Here is a 19852-nt window from a genome sequence, read left to right as displayed (position 1 = left end):
CTGAGACCAAGTAAAAATCATTAAGGTGCAATAAAGGGGAAACATATACAGCTGTAGTGTTTGCTTATTTTCACACTTAGAATTGTGTAAATGGGAAGAATCTACATTCAGAGTACAAGTATTTTTCAGCCAATTCCTTTACATAAAGTCTTTATTCATTCATTTAAAAATGTGTTTTACATTACTGGAAACTGGCAAAACACAGTATGAGAATGTTATAAAGCTGATAAAAGATGCCAAGCCTCAATTTCAGGAAGTGCCAGGAATCCCTAGCAGGACAAATGTAAGAAAAACCACACAAGATGGAACTGCAACATTCGAGTGATCCAGTTTCCCCACATCCTCCCCAGCATTTGGCCGTGTCGCCATTTCTTTACTTCAGCCCTTCTGATAGGTGTGCAGTGCTACCTCCCTGTGGTTTCAATGTGCATTTCCCTAATAGCTAATGATGTTGAATATCCTTTTTGGTTTTAGTGCAGTCTGTATATCCTCTTCACTGGGACGTCTTTTGCCCATTATCCTAATTGTATCATGTGTCTTTTGAGAATTCTTTAATTATTTTATTAGTTGGATGATATTTAAATAATGTACCTAAATGTCCCTTATCGGATCCATGGTGTGGAGATATTCGCTCCCAGTCTGTGGCTTGCCTTTCATTCCCTTAACATGGTCTTCATAGACCAAAGTTTTTAACTTAGACGAAGTCTAATTTATCAAGTTTCCCTTTTCTGTGTTCTGCTTTGTTGCTAAGTCCAAGAACTCTTTGCCTAACCCTAGAATATAAAGATTTTCTCTTATGTGTTTTTCTTAAAGTTTTATAGTTTTGTATTCTATACTTAAGTCTATGATCCATTTTGAGTTCATCTGTATATAAGGTGTGAGCCTTAAAGTCAAGAATTTCTTTGCTTTTTTGTTTGTTTGATTATGGATGTTGAATCCCTCCAGAACCATTTATTGAAAAAGCTATGATTCCTCCTTTGCAAGCTTTTGCCCCTTTGTCAAAAAGTAGGTATATTTTTGTGAGATTATTTCAGGGTCCTCTATTTTGTTGCATTGATCTGCGTGTTTGCTCTCCATCACCAACACCACAAAGTCTTAGTAGGAAATGAGTCTTAAAATTGGATACCATGATTTCTCCAACTTTACTCTTCTTTTTCCAAATTGTCTTAGCTATTATATTTCTTTTGCTGTTCAATACAAATATTAGCAAGTTCTTCTCTGAATCTGTAATAAACATCCTGCTGGGATTTTGGCTGGAATTGTATTAAGCCTGTACATTAATTTGGAGAGGAATGACATGCTCCCATTTATTTTGATCTCTTTAATCAGCAGTTTGTAGTTTTTCGCACATTTTGTTAAATTTATACCTGAGTGTTTTGTTTCTAGTTGTTTTTGTAAATTCATTGGTATTTTCTACGTATTCAACCATGTCATCTCCAAAAAGGAACAGTTTTATTTCTTCACTTCCATCTGTCTGTCTTTTACAATATTTCCTTTTCTTGCCTTATTGCACTGGATAAAATTTCCAGCACTGTCTTGAACAAAACTAGTAAGAAAAGACAGAGATCCTTTCCTTGTTCCCAATTTTTGGAGGAATGCATTTAGTCTTTCAACATTAAGTATGTTGTCCATAGCTTTTTGTAGATACTCTTTATAAATTTATAGCTATTTCCTTTATTCCCCCTTTGCTTTGTGTTTCATAAAATTATGAATGTTAAATATTATCAAATTATTTTTATGCATGTCATTATTTTTCTTCTTTAGCCTGTTAATATAATGAATTGCATTGCCTGATTTTTGAATGGTGAACCAGCCTTGCATCCCTGGGATAAATTCATGGAGGATATAAATCCATTTTCTTTCTGTCTTTCAGTGGGGAGAGGATAATGACTTTGTCTGGTTTTGGTGTCAGGATGCTAAATTCATAAAATGAATTGGGAAGCTTTCCCCCCTCTGTTTTTTTTTTATTCTTCAAGTATTTCATTGGAATATCTAGTGAGCCTCCCGTGGAGATTTCTTTGGGGAGATTTTTCAAATTATGAATTCAATGTCTTTAATAATATAGAGCTATTCAAATTATCTATTTCATACTGGATGAATTTTTGTGGTGGGTTGTTTTAAGGAAATGGTCCATTTCATCTAAGTTGTCAACTGCATGTATGTGGAGTTATACATAGTGTTCCCCATCACTTTTTTAATCTACAGAGCATAGATGGCATTCCATATTTCATTCCCAATACTGCCAACTTCTTTTTTCCCATTTTTGTCTTTGTCCATCTTGCTAGAGCTTTGTCAACTTCAATAATCTTTTCAAAGAACCAACTCCTTGTTTCATTAATTTTTCTCTATTGTTTTTAATGTTTTATTTCTGCTCTTATCTGTATAATTTACACTCTTCTGCTTACTTTGGACTTTGCTCTTCTTTCTCTGAGTCTTTGACGTGAGAGCTCACATTAGTAAAGATATTTCATCTTTCCCAATGTAAGTATTTACAGTTCTGAATTTCTCTCTCATCACTGCTTTAGTTGTATCTCATAATTTTAATGTGCTGTATTTTTATTTTCATTCAGTTCAATGTAATTCTTTTTATTTCCTTTAAAATCTCCTCTGTGACTCATGGATTATTTAGAAATGTGTTGTTAATTTTCCAGGTGTTTGGAGATTTTTCCTGTTGTCTTTCTGTTCTTGGTTTCCAGCCTGACTCCACTATAATTGGAGAACATACTCTGTGTGATTTCAAGTCTTTTAAAATTACTGAGGTTTATCTAATGGCCCAGGATGTGGTCTACCTTGGTATATGCTCTATGGTTACTTGGAAAGAATATGGATTCTGCTGATGATGACTGAAGTGTTCTATGTAAACTAAACTATGTTCATTGAAGATGTTGAGTCTTCTATCCCCAGAGTCTTTCTGTCTGATTCTTCTATCGACTGGTGAGAAAAGAGCATTCAGGTTTTCAAATATCATTAAGAATGTGCTTCTTTTCAATTCCATCACTTTTGGCTTTTACATAATTTACAGCTTTGTTGTTTGCTTCATACGTTTTTAGATTTGCTATGTCTTCTTGGTGGCGTTACCATTTTATCATTATACAATATACTTCTCTGTATCTAGTAATCTTCTCTGGTCTGAAGTCTATTTATCTGGTACTAATATAACACTCTGTCTTTCTTTGAATTGTTTACATGATATGTCCTTTTCCATCCTTCTGTTTTTCTATATGCATATATTGTTATATTTGGAGTCAGTTACTTGTAGATAGCATATAGTTATGTCATTTTTTAACCCACTGTGATGATCTCTGTGTTTTTATTGGTGTGTCTGGGCTATTTATATTTAATGTAACTATACATATGCTAGAATGGGAGTGGCAATCCAGGATCCCCACCTGAACTTGACTAAAACTGCTGCAGGGAGTGGGGGAAGTGACCACTAACACCCAGTAGGATGAAAGCACTCACTTCCTACTCAGCCTTCTCTGACAATACCCTGAGGGGAGTGAGGGGAGGAGTAAACAGATGAGAGTGGAGGTCTATACTCTCTACTCGGCTTCTGTGGCATTTGGCTCAAGAAGAGTGCTTATTTCCTAAGTATCTGTCTTGTTGGCGGTCCCTTGCCTGGTCTAGAGAACAGGTTTTTGTTGGAGCTTTCAAAAACTTCTGTGCCTATCAACATTTCTGGGTGACCAGCTCCTTCAGCTCCAAGAACTGGAACATAGGTGGCAAAAAGAAAATCCAGGTAACACAATCGTGTCATTCTTTGGGTCCAAATGTCCCTAAGCAATTGGACTAATTTTCTCCCTCTTCCAAAGTCTTGTGTTTGTATAATCTCCAGATTTTTAGTTATACATAGTGGAAGGAATAGGGAAAAGTGGATCTACTCCATCTCTCCCAAAACAGAAATCACTGAACATTTTTCAAATTGATTCTGACCAATCTCTCGCATTTACTGGTGTGCTTAGACTATTTACACTTAATGTAATCATTGATGTATTGGGATTTAATTCTAAAATTATATTATTTGTTTTCAGATTGTTCCACTTGTTTTCCATTCCACCGTTTTCCCTTTTCCTTTTTATACGATTTTAACAATTTTTAGTATTCCACTTTAATTTATCTATTTGCTATTTTACTATATCTGTATACTTTTTTTATTGGTTACTCTAGGGATTACGTACCTCATTTTTCACAGTCTACTTAGAATAATACTGGAACACTTCAAGGGGAAAGTAAGATGCTTAACCTCATACAAGTCTCTTTACCTTCCCCCTTTATGTTGTACTTACTTTACATATTACAGTTGTATACTTAGAAAACCCTGAACCAATGTTATTTTTTCAGCCATCAAACATATTTTGAAGACAAAAGAGAAGAAGAGTCTATTATAGGCATCAGCAATTTTTTCAGTAGGCAGTTAAAATACTTTTTGCTTTTCAAGCCAGTAATGATTGGGAAGTGCCATGTGGAATCTTCTGGAATGTGGGCAGTGTTCTATCTCTTGACCTGGTTGGGGGTTACACAGGAGTTCCCTTTGTGGTGACCCAACAACTGTTCATTTCATTTTATATGTGACTCATTGACTACCTTTGTCTTGTGCAAAGGTAGACATACATGAGGAAATGTTTACAGTTTGCCCCCAATGCTCGGATACTGAGAATATCTATTTCATGCAAGGTGCTGAGATGGTAGAACTGCTTATAGAGCTAGAAGTTTAAAAATGGGAATTGTGTGGGAAAATGAGATTAGAGGCAGATGAATTATATTAGATGAATATTCTGAGTAAGTAACAAAAGGAATAAAAGAAGAAAGGGAAAGACATTATTTAGTGAGAAAGTCAAACATAAAAATTCTAGATATTTTTCCTGGGGACAGTGTGAAGAAAGGAAGGTTGAAGAGAAGGCAGTTAAAAGGGAGAAAGAAACAGAAGGGAAGTAGAGAAGAAAAGTCTAGAGAAATTGAAAGATGAGGAGGGAGAATGGGGAGAAAAGGAATGGAGGGAAGTGGGAAGGATGAACTAAAAAAAAGAAGACATAAGAAAGAAATGTACTTAAATCATCCATATTGGGTACCTGGTACAAACTAGGCATTTTACCCACATAATATCATTTAAACCTCACAAAACCCCTCTAATGTAGATATCATCTTTCCTATCTTATAAATGAGGAAGAAAAAGCCCTGAGAATTTATTTTACTCAAAGAAACATATCTAGAAACTTCAACCCTAGCTGCATGTAAGGCTAAATTCTGTGCTCTAGGAAACCATTTAATTCCAACACGGAGGATTCCCTTATAAGAAGTAAGTGCTTATGTTACACTTGAGTTCTAGGAAGAATTACCCTAGAAGGTTTCTTTGTCCTAATAAGAAGTAGAAAATGTTTGGCCTTTTGGAACCCTAAATCTACATCCTGTAATTCTATGGCATCAGGTCAGTTATATGGAATACTCATCGCTATCACTGACATTATCTACTTCTGCTTTCCTATTACTAAGGGGCGTTTTCAGAGAATATGGTACTTTCTGGAGAGAAACTACTAGAGTACTAGTGATGATGCCTTACTTTATGAGAAAATGGGCACAAAATATATTCTATGGCCCAGCTTATGGTATTTGCCAAGTAGGAAAGAATGCCAAAGAGATAAGGGGTGGTACAGAAACTCCCAAGACAACAAAAGATGATATCAAGTTACCTGAATTTCTTTAGGTTAAGCAGAGAGCAGTAGCAAATTATCAAAGACAGAGACCTCATTTTGACAAAATTATGTGAAGAACTGTGGACTTTGGGGGTCACTTCAGAATGCTTCCAAAAAGTATTACCCCTTCATTCTTTCACTTAAATTCAAACTTATTTATCGCTTAGTGTCCATCAAAGCAGGGCTGGGAAAAGAAGAAGGAAAAGGGATAACTCACTATATTGAGAATAGGATAGGGAACGTGTCCGACCCTGCCAGGCTACTTTATATAGCACAGCTCTGGATATTCACTACAGTCCCAAAAAGGCACAGAAATTAAACCAAGCTACCTCCAAGGAATAATTAGAAGTGAAAATCGATAAGGAGAAAATGGCTCATATTCTCCTCATTGATTTCCTGTGCACAGTGAGTCAAACTTGACTGTTGGTTAGAAGTCAGTTTGGCTATTTCTTATTACTTTTTCAGCAGTTGGGTTCCCCTGTCAGTGCCCTTCACGCTGCAGTCTTTCCTTGCTCTAATCACAGCTGTCAGCTATCGAACGAGTTTGACGCTCTGACTCTAGAAATGAGGGGATTCACACTCCATGCATATGCAGTCAGTTCCTTCATTAAAGCTGATTGACATAAAAGAAATGGTGCACTGCCACTGATTTTATAAGCAAAACAAATGGCTACACAACCAAGTGGGGTTCTCCTCAATCAGAAACACCCAGAGAGCTCCCAAATCAGTCATTTCACAGTCAATGGCCAGGGTCACTGTGAGTATCTATACATTTAGTACTTATAAAGGTAGATATAGGCAATGAGTCAAGAGCCAGATCTGTACACAAATACACACACACACACACACACACACACACACACCAGACTTCTCCTCCACAAGCTTAGCTATCCATTCCAAATCATCTTCGTTGGCCTTCTAGATGTTGAGTGACAAAGGAGACTAGTTAACTATTGTGACCTGGATTTTTTGAGAAGTGTGAGTTTCTTGGAGGGGAAAAAAGGAGGATGAGCGTGACCAGAACCTACTCAGAGCATTTCTGTACATAATTTAATGTCATAAAATGAAAGACTCTGAGTTCAAATGGATTATCTAATCCAAAATTACCAGCAAGTTCAAAATGGCTTTAGAGCATCTCTGTCAAGGACCCATTCCGATCCTAGTTGGCATTTCTAGCAATAAGGATGCCTTGTTTGGTGTGAGACTGCTTTCAGGAGATGGGAACCCAAACTGAAACAGTATTATAGTCATCATAGCATCAGTGGTCCCTATGGGGATGCACTCCTAACCTATAATTTGAATGTATAATCAGTTTGTCTTCTTCAAACCCCAGGACTTTGACTCCAGACCCAAAATTTTCCTGCTGCACTTCATAGAACAGTTGGTCTCTGACTTCCAGACTACTGAAAAAGATATCATCAATGCCCTTCAAAAGGTCAAGTGACTTCTGACTATCCCTAATTGATCTTTAACTTATTTCCTCCAATTTCTTAATACCCAGTGGAATGCTCTCTTCTGTGGCAATTTATAGAACATCCCTCACTACCACCTGCAATTTTTCAATGACTCAGAACTGCTGACAAATAATGACTACAAAAGAAAAATCCTAATGGATTATACAAAAGTACTGGTAAGTTGCAACTATCCCACTGAATGAAGAGCAGGGCTGCGACTAGATGAGAACATAAGATGAAAGATGGCGCTTACCCTGCTGTTTTGGGGGTGGGAGATAACAAACATACATATTGCACTATTCCATGCAGATATATTTTTTCCTTAATAAAAAAAATTAACTACCCGTATAGGTCGGGGGAACAAACGTTATCAATGCTGCACAAGGAAGCACGCAGAGTGTCAATGAGTCTATTACCAAATATCAAAATAGACCCAAACCCAGCGTCAGAGAGAAGCTCCCCTGTGTATGCCCCGGAGCAGGTATCTCACTTGGGGTATTGCTTCCTTTGTTGTATTTTGTCTGTCTCCCTAGCCGGACGATACCCTGGGCCCTGAAAAGACACCGGCATGTGGTAAGTGATCTTGAATGAGGAAGTAGCTGTTACATTAATGCGTACCTAAAGGAATGAACGAATGGAAGGAGGGACGATGAACAAATGACCCGCAGCCTGGCTTTTGCCCCGCACCGATCCTTGGCCTCCTAGCTCCGCAGGTGTTAGTGAAACTCAGGTGAGCGCAGGGGGCAAAAGCCAAAAACTCCGCCTACGGCGGCCTGGCGGAGCCAGGACAGTTCTGGGCGGAAAAGCGCTATCCACCTGCTGCCTGACCCTTGCGCACGCAGGCGCGGGGCACCGACGCTTCCGGGAGGTCACTTCCTCCCCCGTCTCTTAGCAACGGCTGGAAGCGTTGCTGACAACCGGACAGCTGTAGCACGGGATTTATCCCGGAGTTTCGTGGCCAACGCGATGGTAAATCTGGGCTCTCCGTCCACTACCCACCGCTCCAAGGGTGCTGACCCACGTGGGATTTCTCTGCCCTTCTCCCGAGGTCGATCCAGGCCGGGCCGGGGCCGCGGCGAAGGCTGGGGTCTCCATAAGCTGCTTGGAAGGGTGACTGGGAGGACGACCTAGAAATGAGAGGACGACCATGAAGGCAGGGATGATGATGTCTAGATGAGGAAGCTATCTTAAGGCATAGATATCCAGGGTGGTGATTTCTGGAGGTGGTACTTGGTGAGGGGAGATATCAAGACAGAGAAGAGAGATATTGAGGAAATGAAAGATCCTATGAGGGACGAGAGAGCTCTATCTAGAGTGAGGAAAGTGTGAAAAGGGGAGGTGCAAGACGGAAAGAAAAATCGCCCTGAAAAGGAAGAAAGGGATGGGACAGGGAGAGCAAGGCAGTGGAGAAAGGGGAGAAAGAGAAGATGTTGCGAGAGAAGAAACGCAAATAAAGAGAAAAGAGGAAAGGAGGGAGACAGAATAGGGAGTGAAGGAAGGAAAGTGGAGACTGGGGAAAGTTTGAAGAAGAGTAAGGTGAAAGCGAGGAGTTTTAAGGGGAATGAAAAGGAGATGGGGATCAAGAGATTTTAGCAGGAGGGTTCGGATCACAAGAGGAGAAAACAACTGGGAAGAGCAGAGGGAGGCGTTTGGGAGAGACGTAAAAGAGCAAAGGGTAAATGGGGGCAGTGATTGTAAGGAGCTGTGGACATTGTCTTAGAGATGGGGGGTGATAAAGTAGCACCCCCTGTACAGCTTTAAGTGCAATGTTTCCCAAAGTGAGATGCAAAACATGGCTCAGAAATATCAAATAAGACAGAATAGATCACATTTGAGAAAGCTATTCCTCTTTCGTTTCATTTTCTTTTCAACCTTTCCACCATATCCAGGTGAAAGCTTCTGGCAATATTAAGTCGTTATACCACTAGCATTTCACAATTTCAGTTTTTCACTAAAGAACAGACCTTTAGATTTCTTTAGAGTGGAATGTAATATATTCCCCTCTTTTTTCTTGGTTATTTGTTTATGACTAATAATATCAGATTTCCATTTCTGGTAGTGATGTATCGTTTCCTTTGAAAATGCATTTATTTAAACTTTTAGAAGAGAGATGATTTAAAGAACATGCTAGCTAAATAATATAGGTGGTATTTCTAATGCCAAAAATTGTTAATCTAGTACATAAGTGCCTAGAATTCAGAAAACACCTGTATGGTCATAACAAAGGAAGAAATAAGTTTTCTCGTCCACATGAGGTACAAAAGAAAATTGTCTTGCCTAAGTAACATGTTCACCTATATGATGTTGAGAAGAAAAAAATATCACAAAGCCTCTTCAAGACAGTGAAGAATAATGTTTGAATTCAGAATATCCAGTGATTACTCAGTTATGAATGATATGCAGGTTTGGAAAAGACTTCTTGATTTTATCATTTGTACAAGGAGAGAAAACCACTACAATATAGTTTATTTGTAAAATTCATTAAGAAAGCTGATTTTAAAATCCAATAATGGGGTTCCAACATAGTCATGGTTGAACATTCAGTTTGCACTGAGAACTAGGCCATAGTTACCAAGAGATTCTTGGACTCCCAGAATATGTTTTTAACATGTTTTATAATACCCTGAATTTAATCACCTAAACTTCCAAGAAGGTAACATTTTGGACTGAAAATAAGATTTCTCATTAATACTTTTAGATACTTTTAGACAGAGAGTGGCAGTGATACAACTCTATAAAAACTAAAATACTATAATGGAGAAGGAATTTTTCATACAAAAAGAGAGATCAATGAGTGGAAGATGGTCAGGAAAGGAATTCTGTCCAATGTAAAGAATACTTTGCCAGTAAACAAAGACAGATAAAAATGGAGTGAGCTCATGTGAGGCAATAAGCTTTCTAACTGTAGAAGAGTTCAAGCCAAGAGGTTTGTCAGGGCTGTCTGTCAGAGATCCCACTGTGTCAGCTTGTGTATGGGACTTGACAATTTCAAAGCTCTCTTCCAAAAGTCTGGGATTATAGCATCCAGTGCCTTAGGTTAAAGGGAAAGGGGAGTAGGGATCTTTCCAAATATTATTCTCTTTAGGACTGAGGTAACCACAAAGACCCTTTTGGTTAATTGTCATTCTGATCTCTAACAGGCAGAGGTGGAGGAAACCCTGAAGAGGATACAGAACCATAAAGGGGTTATCGGAACCATGGTTGTAAATGCAGAAGGTAAATACATCATGGGCTGCCTTCTTGACCTCTGCAGAGGCCCCCAAGTTGCTGGTTTTTGTGCCACGCCTTGTGACAAGCCTCTTAGAGCTTGTAATCAAAAGCATAGTTCATATATTTTACCTGTAACTTTTACTTATCAAACATCTATTGAGTATTACATGTCAAGCACTCTGCTAAGAACTAGGGATATAAATATAAATAAGACCTGTCTTAAAATGTCTATATATTGCTAAGAAACACTATACATTGTCTAATTTTGAAAGCTTTGATAACTCTCTTCTGTCACTTCCGGAATACCAATAAGACTTTTATATTGAAGATAAGGAGAATATTATTGCTGGCAGTATGTTTTTGTTTTAACATTATTTCCAAGTTTCATTCTTCATTTTAAATGCAATTGTTCCTTTATCATATTTCATGAAATCCTTGAAAATTAATTGTAATTTATACTGTAGTCTTTAAGTTATAGTATAAGAAGGACTGATCTATTTCCACCTATGAAATCTGTAGACTTGTACCAGAAACTTGCTCTCACTCCACAGTCCCCATTAATCCACAGAGCATTTCTCTGGCACATTGCTTGCCACGTGCTCAGCTATCGTGGCAACCTCTTAAGGGCTCTTGCTCAATTGCCCCTTGTGGCACCTCTTGCCCTTACTAATTTGGGCATTTGTAAGGGCAAGAGGTGCCACAAATCCCAGAGTACTAGTCAAAATAAGAGTAGTTACTTCATATAACTCGTGTGGCGTGATGGGATTGGCATATTGCCCACTCAGTGCTTGGCAACAGAATCTCACAACTAATCATTATTTTGAAGCAAATCCATCAATGTTTATTGATGGCTTTAAAACTTAAACAATTTAAAGTCTGTTTAAACTCTTACCTTCAATCCTTTATTATTAAAAATGGAAAATAACCTACTTTATGGTTATGATAAGCGAAATAATAATTGTCAAGTGCCTTGCACAATACCCAACACTTACTAGAATTATAAATAAATAATTCTGAGGATGTGGGAATTTTTAACCGATATGTATAACTAGAACATCTGATGTTTTTACAGAATAAAATTAAACCTATCTCAACATCAAATGAATATAATAAATACACCCAGCCCGGGTGGTCAGGAGGGAGTGGATTTAAGATGAGCCCTATAGGTAAGCCAAGATCTGTGCCTAATATTTCCAGGAAGCAGTCCAGCCCTAGTGCATGATTCTGATCGAATTGATTTTAGGTCCATGTCCTTGCATACAGTCTGCCACACCCCCTAAGGTGGGTTATCTTTGTCACTTCACAGAGGTGCTGTATTCTTTCCCTTTGGCTGCCATAAATAGTTACTGTCTCTCAGCTCTGCAGGCTAGAAGTTGAAATCAAGCTGTGAGCAGGGCCACGCTCTCTTCGAAGCTCTACCAGACGGCCTTCCTGCTGTCTTCCAGCTTCCGGTGGTTCCCAGCAATCCTTGGCACTCCTCAGCTCATAGATGCATCCCTCCCAGCTCTGCCTCCATGGTCATCTCCATGTCTCTGCTTTCTCTTCTTAATGACATCAGTCATGGGATTAGGTCCACCCTAATTCAGTGTGACCTGATCTTAACTAGTTATATCTACAAAGACCCTATTTCCAAGTAAGGTCACAGTCTGAGATTTAGAATAGACCTGAATGGGGGGCGTCACTATTCAGCCCAATACAGGTGAATTCACCTGTGACACCCAGGATGACTCATCTGATGTATTATTTTGGAAGATCTTAGTTTAAAGTACATAATCCTAGCAATATGCACAGAATGTCTGAAAAATCTCTATAATCTGTGATGTCAACCCTAGGAATTTATCCTAAGAAGTAGTGATGGAAACATTTAGGTACCAATGATGCTTGCAGAGGCATCATGTAGAGTAGCAATAAATAACCAGACAAACAAGTCAATAAATCTATCCCAACAGTAGGGGAAATTTTAAATTAATTATGTAATATTTACTTGATGAACTATTGATCTGTTTAAAGTGTTGAAGAATATTCAGAGTCGTGGAAAACTACTCACAATATTAGATGAAAAAAATCTAGGAACATAGCAGCATCCAGCATGTTCTAATAAAAAATATGGTCATGCACATATATACACTTTGAATAAATACGGAAGAAAAGGCAGAGGTAATTGTGGTAATTATCTCTGAATGGTGGGATTAAAAGTGGTTTTTACATTCCTTTCCTGGAATGTAAATTTCTCAGCACTTTTCTCATCCAAAAGCAACAAAATATTATTTTTAAGACCTATTAACCTCTACAGGAATTAGGTTGTGTTAGGATTCAGGGCACTTTTCTGAAATCCAAATTAATCTTTTTTCCAAAAATATAAATGAAGGGCTTATTTTGATGGTCAGATTGTTAACAACCAGAGTGTATGACAAGAATGTTTATTAATAGCATGTGGTATAAATTGTGTGACCAGAATGTAATAAAATACTCCATTGCAACAGCCTATTCAATTTTAGATGAAAGTGCCACTTATAATAGTGTGGCTTTGTAGCTTTCAGAAGTCCCAGGAAATTTGATACTGAAAATATTTAACTGAGATGGTGTTTATATGTTCTTATTCTCTGCTAGTAGGGTTAGTCCACTAATTCTAGGCAAATCACTTTAGCGTATTTTTAAGTTTTAAATGTGATTTTATATGAGCCTTCTAACATGTTTATATATTAGACCTCTTCATATGCCATATTAAGTAGAGATTTTTGGTTCCACTGTTATTGAAACATAGACTTCCTATTCATGACAATAAAGTAGACTTATCAATTTAGCCCAATGCTGAATGGTAATCACTTTTATTAGAGAAGATTTGTGTCAACGTTGCTTTCCCACTTAGAAAACCTTTCACTATTTACATTATAGCACTGAACATTGATTTAGATGCTGATGAATATATTGCGTACATGTATGTTTTTCACACAGTCACATCTGTCATACATTCTTACGTATACAAGTCTTATTTCTGTAGGCTCTTAATTTTAAATACTCTTGACATTACCAACAATCTATTCTTTGAATTTCATTAGGTATTATCAGCCATCTAGCTAACTCCCTTTCTTTTTGAAATACAATCTATCATCCAAAGTACAAATGTTCAGTGGAAAAGTACCAGCTTACTGGAATAATAGTCATTTTAAAGTAGTGCCATAAATTCATCAATATCAAATTCATACTCTTTGTTCTAGAAATTTCACTTCAGGGATTTCTACTACACATATATAGAAACATGAAATGGCATGTCCAAAGATGTATTCTGTAGCCTTGTACATAAAAGCCAAAGATTGGGGACCGCCTCCATGCTCCTCAGAAGGATGTACTAGTCACGTGCATTAGAAAGCATCCATTTGACACTCATGTTACACGGTCATTGTGAATGACCTAGCCTTACGTGTATGGAATGGAACCATTTCCAAAGTGCATTAAAAGAAAATAATTTAGGTGCAGAATAGAGAATGATACAACTGAAGACTTAAAACACAAACATGCTTGAATAGACTTGTGGTGCCTCTGGAAGGGTACCAAAGAAACAGTGAGCAGTGGTTACCCCTCGGAAGAGGAAGTGGGCGAATTTTACACCATGTGCTAAAATTACTTGTTAATAAATTATTTTGTAATTACCTTGCATGGTACCAAGCAAGAGCTCCACAGATATTTGTTGATTTGTTCAAGTGTCTAATAGGGTATGAAAAACTCCAAGACTGTCCACAGTGTGTACTTAGGTGCAGAAAAGCTGGCTGTTTCATTTATTGACATGGATCACGGATAGACAACTAAATAGGCCTGAGCATCTGACTCATAATCCTGTCATCTACACTTTAAATAATTTATTCTGGTGGTATTTCTTGTTTTGACACTGAGCAATGCAGACTTTGTAGGTAGTCACTATTCAGGATGCAAAATAGAGCTATTCGTCAAAAAGTGCTCTTACAAGGTTGAGTGCTTGCTACATTTCACTCTCCTCTTGTTAAAGACACATGTCTTTTGATGTTTCATCAGGTGTGAAAGACAAAACCGACTTCTGGGGGAAAAGCAGCCAAGAAATAATAATATGAAAATTAACAAATGTATATAAAACCTTATTTATCAAGTAGGTTTTCCTGTAAATATTGTTCTTGTATTGTTTGGCAGGACCTGTTCTAGAGACAATAATTTTCTTAAAAGAGGAACCGACTAATCTGTTTCAAAGTCAGAACTGAGGCTCTCAAAGAGTTTCATGAAAAACTGTAAAAGCCCAAGTTTGTGATGCTGGTCCACTCTTAAAGAACTCCTCTCACTTAACAGTTCCTGAAATTACCTTCACTGAGGGAAAACCAAGAGCCACGTTAGCTTCTTTCATTGATTGGCCATAATTCAGGTACCTGAAGAAACTGACAGTGATCCCCAATTCACCTTCATGTGTCACCCTAAATTAAAGACACATTTGCCAATCAAATCCCTGGAGCTCTCTGGCTTGGTGGAAGTTCTTAAAATAATATGAAGGCCACTTCTGATTAGATGCAATATATGCAAAGGACCTAGCACAGCACCTGTTAATACATACTGAGCGCTGAGTGACCCGAACTAAGCCGGATTGATCTGAACTGAATTGAATTATACTTGCCTATTTGTCTGTCTAGATTCTTCCAGTGAAATTAATAGGCTCTTTTGAAATTAATACACATTCAAAAATGTGTATCATGGAGCAATAGAGCACACAAGTAGCCAAATTTAATAATGCTTAAACCAAGAGTAAGTGCAAACCAGGAGATGCCTCGCAAGACCACAGTGTTTTTGTTGCTATGTTTTCTAATATAAAATTTAAGATTTGCTGAATATTGCATGTTACAAAGAAATTTTGAAAATCCCTTTTGATATACTGTCTAGCATGTGCAGTGATATTGCTGCCTAATTCTCGCCTCAGGGGAGAAAATGAGCACAGACCAAGCATTGCAAAGCAGACCCACTGTAGACGGGACACTCAAGGCAATGCATTTGTGTGTAGTAATATGTTCACCTAGTACTGTGACAATCAGTCAACAACTTCCAGAAGATTGGTGCACAAGAACATTTGTCACAGCATTAGTGACAAAAACAAAAACACGATACGGAACAGTTCAACAATTGGGATTGATTATGGTAGATCCATAAAGTGAGTGTGTAGCCATTCGAAATAATATTGATGACATCATCACCAACAAGGGCTTGTACGCTATCATTTAAATTAAAAAGCAAGCATCAAATTTGTAATTATACTTTGACCCAAGTATTTTCTAAAATCCAAGTAGGGACAAGACAATTGGAAGAAAATAATCTAAAATCATTACTAGTGAGTAATACCAGCCTCCACTTTTTATTTTTCCTAACAACTATAAGTATTTTCCCTATTTCTACAATATGCCTATTACTTTTATAACCAGAAAAAGAATGTTTAACCCCCAATTAAATCACGTGACAGGCATCCCGATTCGGACAACCTTGGACAACTCGACGACGGTGCAGTATGCGGGCCTTCTCCACCAGCTGACGATGAAAGCCAAGAGCACCGTGCGTGACATCGATCCTCAGAACGACCTCACCTTCCTGAGGATCAGGTCAAAGAAGCACGAAATCATGGTCGCTCCAGGTAGCTTGGCATTTCACTTCATGTGTAAAGCATCGCCCCACTTTATCACACAAAAGCTTTGTTTCAAAGAACAAGAAGTATAGATTTAACTTTATTTTTATGTTGACACTATTACGGATAGATTTCAATATGCAATATGACACATAATGTTCTTCACTGACAAAATGAAGACAGTTTGAGTCTGAAACTGCAACTTCAAAATGTTGTGACATTAGTGATGAATTTGACCTTTGAAGAAGTTGAATTTTTCCCACTTGCATTTATTATCTGTAATCAAAAATGTAGGAGATGTAGGTCTCATGCTGGGTGAACTTAGCACACAGATTTTCTGGAGAGTGGGAGAAATGTCTCCTGTCCCAGGGACAAACCCCGAGTGGCTCAATGGCCCATAGAGTCTGATACTCCGCCTGGGGGAGCTCACAGTCACCTGGCCTGCCAAGATAGAGCAGCCACCCAAGTACTTATTCCCATGAAGGAATTGCTTTTACAGTGTTGGTAGACATGAGTGTAAAACAGGACTCATGCTTCTAAATGAAGTCTAGAATAAACTTCCCTGTAGTCGTCCATCTGTAAAATCAGAATTACCCACAATTAAACAAACCTTTTTCTACACCTGTGTCCTCATCCTGGCTGCACATTGGGATCACTTGGAGAACTTTACAGAAACAATGATGGTGCCTGGACTCCACCCCAAACCAATGCAATCAGAATCTCCAGGGCTGGGCCCCAGGTAATGGTGTGTTTTAAAAGCTCGGCAGATGATTCTGATGTGGAACCAGCGTGGAAAACCATTGGTCTACACAAGGTCCAAGTGATGTTTCAAAGAGAAAAGCAAATTAGCTGAAGTATTCATTTGTCATATTTAATTTTTAGGGTGGACTAATTTTTCCCACGTCTTTCCACAGATAAGGAATATCTTCTGATTGTCATTCAGAATCCGTGTGAATAGCTCTGCTGCAACCAAGTCCGCCCTGTGACACTGGATTGAAAACACTTTACCCTTTAGTGGTGACTAAGATTCTATTCCAATATAACTGATCCTTTGGACATTCTCTTCTGTCTTTTACATGTAAAGTGTTGTACACTTCTTGTCTGGCCCCCTTGAATGTATTGTAAAGTTGTGATTTAGCTATATAATAAATAAATTCTGGCACATATGCCTCTTTTCTTACAATACACAGAGCAAAGGAGTATAATGTGCAGACAGCCTTCTTTATCAGTAGCTCTTTTAGTCTAGAAGTTCACTGTCACTGAGAGTCAGTGTGGAGGTGTGACTGCGCCCATTTATTAACGTGCCAAGGAGATTCAGGGGGGCGCTGCGGGAGCTAGCAGGGAAGTCCCAACCCTCCAGGAGTGTTAGGTGCTTTCCCAGGTTCAGTAAAGACAGAGAGAGATCGGGGGATGTTCTCAGTCAGGTCAGCCCCATGCCTGAACACCACCTCCTGTTCCTTGCAAAACTGCAGAATTGCCCCTCTGTCACACTGGCCTGCAGGGACCAGGAGCCAGTCCTGGGGAAGGGTGTGTACTTCAAAGGCTGATGAGATAACTCCAGAGGGTGGTGGTTTTTACTAAATATTTCAAACATTCAGAAAACAGTGAAAATCATACAACAGATTTCCAAGACCCATATAGAACATATATTTTCATTTTGCCATATTCACCTTATATTCTTTTTATTTTTTAAATATATTTTATTATGCTGTTACAGTTGTCCCATTTCCCCCACTTCATTCCCCTCCACTCTGCACACCCCTACACTCCCTCCCACCCACATTCCCCCCTTTTAGTTCATGTCCATGTGTCACAAGTTCTTTGGCTTCTACATTTCCCACACTATTCTTGCCTTCCCCCTGTCTGTTTTCTACCTACCATCTTATTCTCTGTACCTTTTCCCCTACTCTCCTCCTCCCACTCTCCTGTTGATAACCCTCCATGTGATCTCCATTTCTGTGGTTCTGTTCCTGTTCTAGTTGTTTCCTTAGCTTGCTTTTGTTTTAGGTGTGGTTGTTAATAATTGTGAGTTTGCTGTCATTTTACTGTACATGTTTTTTATCTTCTTTTTCTTAGATAAATCCCTGTAACATTTCATATAATAAATGCTTGGTGATGATGAACTCCTTCAATGTGACTGTATCTGAGAAACACTTTATCTGCCCTTCCATTCTAAATGAAAGCTTTGCTGGATAGAGCAATCTTGGATGTAGGTCCTCGCCTTTCATGACTTGGAATACTTCTTGCCAGCCCCTTCTTGCCTGTAAGGTCTTTTTTTTAATTTAATTATTGTTAAAGTACAGTTTTCTGTCTTTTACTCCCATCTCAGCCCACCACCCCCAGTGCTCCCCACCTCCCTCCTATTTCCACCCCTGTTAGTTTTTGTCCATGTGTCCTTTATACTTGTTCTTATGAATCCTTCCCCTTTTCCCCTGAAATTCTCTCCCCTCTCCCCTCTGTAAAGGTCTTTTTTGAGAAATCAGCTGACAGTCTGATGGGAACTCCTTTGTAGGTAACTCTCCTTTTCTTATCTTCAACTTCTTTGGGACTCTCTGAGTTTCCTGGACTTCCTGAAAGTCTATTTCCTTTGCCAGATTTGGGAAGTTCTCCTTTATTATTTGTTCAAATAAGTTTTCCACTTGTTGCTCTTCCTCTTCCCCTTCTGGTACCACTCTAATTTGAATTATTGGAATGTTTAAAGATGTCCTGGAGGTTCCTAAGCCTCTCCTCATTTTTTTGAATTCTCATTTTTTCATTTTTTTCTGATTGGATGTTTCTTCCTTCTGGTCCACTCCATTGATTTGAGTTCCAGTTTCCTTCCTATCACTATTGGTTGCCTGTACATTTTCCTTTATTTCACTTAGCATAGCCTTCATTTTTTCATCTAACTTGCAACCAAATTTAACCAATTCTGTGAGCATCCTGATTACCAGTGTTTTGAACTGTGCATCTGATAGGTTGGCTATCTCTTCATCATTTAGTTGTATTTTTTCTGGAGCTTTGATTCGTTATTTCATTTGGGCCATTTTTTTTTTTGTCTTGATGAGCTTGTTATGTAGTGAGGGGTGGAGTAACCCACGTTGCTTTGTTGTGACGTTGTATGTAGGGAAAGGGTAACAGTGCCACTTGCTCTGCTCTCTGCCAGATTTCTGTCACTTACCCTGCTTCCCCCAAGCAAACAGGGCTCTTCTGGTACAAATTCCCATGTGGGTGGTTTTGTATAGGTTCTAGGACCCTGTGGGTCTCTCCAGTGAACTCTCCTGTGAGGCCGGAAGTTTCCCCCAGCACCTCAACCCCCACAGGTATTTTCAGTCAGTGTTTTGAGGCTTTATTTCCCCACACTGGGACCCTGGGTTGCGCAGTCTGTCTTGCTCCCCAGTTTCACCTGGTTTATCTGTGCACGAATGTGGGACTGCCCAGTCTGACAGCCCCCTTGTGCACCGCGCCCCTCCACAATCCCCCCTCCACAACCAACCGCCTTATTGGGTCTACCCACTACTTTGCATGTCCAGGGTCCACCAGCCACCACTTTGCTGAGATCCCTCTCCACCCTGCCGCCTGACTCTGCTCCTCCTACTGGTCTGGATGAATGTGTCTTCTTTAACTCTTTGGCTGTTGTACTTCCATACAGTTCAATTTTCTGTCAGTTCTGGTTGTTTTTTGTTTCTAAATTGTTGTCCTTATTTTGGTTGTGTGAAGAGGCACAGTGTATCTACCTGTGCCTCCATCTTGGCTGGAAGATATATCCTCTCTTTTTTAATTTTTTTTATTTTGAGATAAAACTGAGGATTTACATCAAATTGTAAGAAATAACATAGAGATCCTCTGAACCCTTTATCCTGGTTCCCACTATGGCAACATCTTTCAAAATT

At 38.7% G+C, this 19852-nt stretch overlaps 1 protein-coding gene across 1 annotated transcript; it reads left to right on the top strand.

The window, feature by feature from the left end:
• Positions 1-8020: 8020 nt before the first annotated feature.
• On the top strand, positions 8021-17135 carry DYNLRB2 (dynein light chain roadblock-type 2). The gene is made up of 4 exons (XM_037145188.2): positions 8021-8113; positions 10285-10360; positions 15822-15989; positions 16895-17135. Exons 1-4 carry the CDS (start codon positions 8111-8113, stop codon positions 16936-16938), a joined length of 291 nt encoding a protein of 96 aa, XP_037001083.1. The 5' UTR covers positions 8021-8110; the 3' UTR covers positions 16939-17135.
• Positions 17136-19852: the final 2717 nt, after the last annotated feature.

The sequence above is a fragment of the Artibeus jamaicensis genome, unplaced genomic scaffold, assembly GCF_021234435.1.
Source record: "Artibeus jamaicensis isolate MK-2021 breed Jamaican fruit bat unplaced genomic scaffold, CSHL_Jam_final contig_464, whole genome shotgun sequence".
NCBI lineage: Eukaryota > Metazoa > Chordata > Mammalia > Chiroptera > Phyllostomidae > Artibeus > Artibeus jamaicensis.
Note: the sequence above shows the minus strand (reverse complement) of the source record. Positions and strands in the feature narration are given on the sequence as shown.